The sequence below is a fragment of the Malus domestica genome, chromosome 11, assembly GCF_042453785.1.
Source record: "Malus domestica chromosome 11, GDT2T_hap1".
In the NCBI taxonomy this organism is placed as follows: Eukaryota; Viridiplantae; Streptophyta; class Magnoliopsida; order Rosales; family Rosaceae; genus Malus; species Malus domestica.
This window is the reverse complement of record NC_091671.1, coordinates 27,747,097-27,749,331: the sequence shown is the minus strand read 5'-3', so window position 1 is coordinate 27,749,331 and position 2,235 is coordinate 27,747,097. Positions and strand designations below refer to the sequence as shown.

Below are 2,235 nucleotides of genomic sequence, written 5' to 3'. Positions count from 1 at the left end.
ATCCTGCAAACCCAACGCACTTGAGGGAAAGACCTTAACCTAATCCGATCTCCAATATTCTTTTCAACAATACTAATTATCAAACAATGAAAACACACATTTTCTATACGACTGAGAATCGAGTAGGAGAAGTCAAACACAAGACGTCGGCTGCGTCGACATGCATTATTCCAAAGATACAAGTGACACAATGTACTCTCCGGTGCATTACATCATGAATGCTTTTAACTGACCGAGGTATAAATCATCACAAGTAAACATACCAACTCCAAACTTTTATTCATCTTTCAATGATACAAAACAGTACATGCAATAACAATGCTTCCAATAGGAGAACCTCAATTCTCACTAGAAGCATAAATCCCACAACGTATTATATAACTTTTATTCAGCATGGAGGCAGGAGGCTCTCTGTTTGCTATTAGGAGAACTTCAATTCTCACTTAAACCACAAACAGAAAAATACACCAAAAAATACATATACCCCAAAGGAGCCTCGAAAAACGAGAGTCGGTTTTATGTAAGTCATTATCTTAAATAACATAATCACACCACTCAGCTATATTAGAAGTATGGTCCATAGTCGAACTAGGCATCGTATCCAACTTAACTGGATTTTTCCCTCCAATCAACCTGGCCGGATTCCCAACCACCGTCGTCCTCGCCGGCACATCCTTTATCACCACAGACCCAGCCCCAACCTTGGCCCCTTCCCCAATCCTAATGTTCCCCAAAATACAAGTCCCTGCCCCAATCAGCACCCCATCCCCAATTTTCGGGTGCCGGTCCCCGGATGCCTTTCCAGTCCCTCCCAAAGTCACACTGTGCAGAATTGACACATCGTTTCCAATCACCGCCGTCTCTCCCACCACGAGCCCGGTGGCGTGATCCAGCAGTATCCCGCTTCCGATTTTCGCCCCCGGGTGAATGTCCACAGCGAAAACCTCGGATACTCTGTTCTGAATCAGCAAAGCCAGGACCTTCCTCCCCTGCGACCACAATTTGTGCGCCGCACGGTGGGCTTGGCACGCAAGAAACCCTTTGAAATTCAACAGGCAGTGAGAGTAACTAACGCAAGCTGGGTCCCGCTCCTTCACCGCCCTCAGATCATCCTTCACGGCCCTGACCACTTCCTGGTCATGTGCGAACACCCCCATGAAAATATCCACTAGGGTCGCAGAGGATAGGCTGGAATTGCTTAATTTCACGGATAGATGGTGGGCCAAAGCACTTTCAAGAGAAGCATGTGATAGAATCGAAGTGTGATAGTAGTTTGACAAGATGGGTTCATCATCAATATCCGAGCGAGCTTCGTCCTGCATTCTGAGCCATAGATCTTCATCTGGGTCGAGATCCTCCACGATTCTGCGCGTCTGAGTGGTTTTCGTGCGATTCTGGCAAATGGGTGCGCAGGAAACTTGATCGGAGAAGCTGCGGCGGCAGTTCATGAATTGGTAGCGGTCTTCGTCAGAACTGGACCTGTTTGGATCCCGAGAAAGTTGGTTGGTCTGAGTATTGATGCAGGCAGCCATGGGAGTGGAGGGGTTTTGAAGATTTGAGTGGATATAGAAGTGGGGTGAGAGGAGGAGGAGTTTGGGAGTTGAGAGAGCGGGAGAAGCCTTATATAGGGCCCGATTAAAGACTGGAACTTTCATGAAGAAGAAGATAAATACCAGATAAAGAAAGAAGCAGGACCAATGAAGACAGAAAGAAAAATGGAATTTTGGGATTGTGGCGTGGAGAGGAGGGTTTGTCTAATGGAGGCAATTACACAAGAATCCAAATGCACTGTCGCTTTCAGAAACACGTTATTCTCTCATTCGTTATGGCCTTCCATCTCAAATGCAACTAATTTTCTTCGGTACTGTTAAAAAAAAAAAACAATTATCTTCTGTACTGTTCTTGTTTTTGGGTTGAGATCAGTCCAACCAACCGTCCAAGTGGGATTTTTATTGATTGAGTCCAAGTGTTTTTCCTTATTTTTCCTTTTTGGTCGCTTTTTCTTCGGCTTTTTTTTTTTCTTCTTTTTGACAAACATAGAAGTTTTTTTTTTAACAAACATTATTATCTATACTAAAGGAATGATTGACTTAACCTCACAATAGACTAACAATAATGTGGTTCAAATTCTTTTTTGACGAGAATCGAATCTAAGACCCTTCAATTACAAGTGAAGATGACTCTCATTAAATCATAAGCAACATAGACGGTTAAGTACGGTGAACTATTTAATTT

At 43.7% G+C, this 2,235-nt stretch overlaps 1 protein-coding gene across 1 annotated transcript; it reads right to left on the bottom strand.

Moving 5' to 3' along the window:
* Positions 1-254: 254 nt before the first annotated feature.
* On the bottom strand, positions 255-1,904 carry LOC114819605 (serine acetyltransferase 1, chloroplastic-like). Its single transcript, XM_029088839.2, has one exon. It carries the CDS (start codon positions 1,653-1,655, stop codon positions 534-536), a length of 1,122 nt encoding a protein of 373 aa, XP_028944672.1. The 5' UTR covers positions 1,656-1,904; the 3' UTR covers positions 255-533.
* Positions 1,905-2,235: the final 331 nt, after the last annotated feature.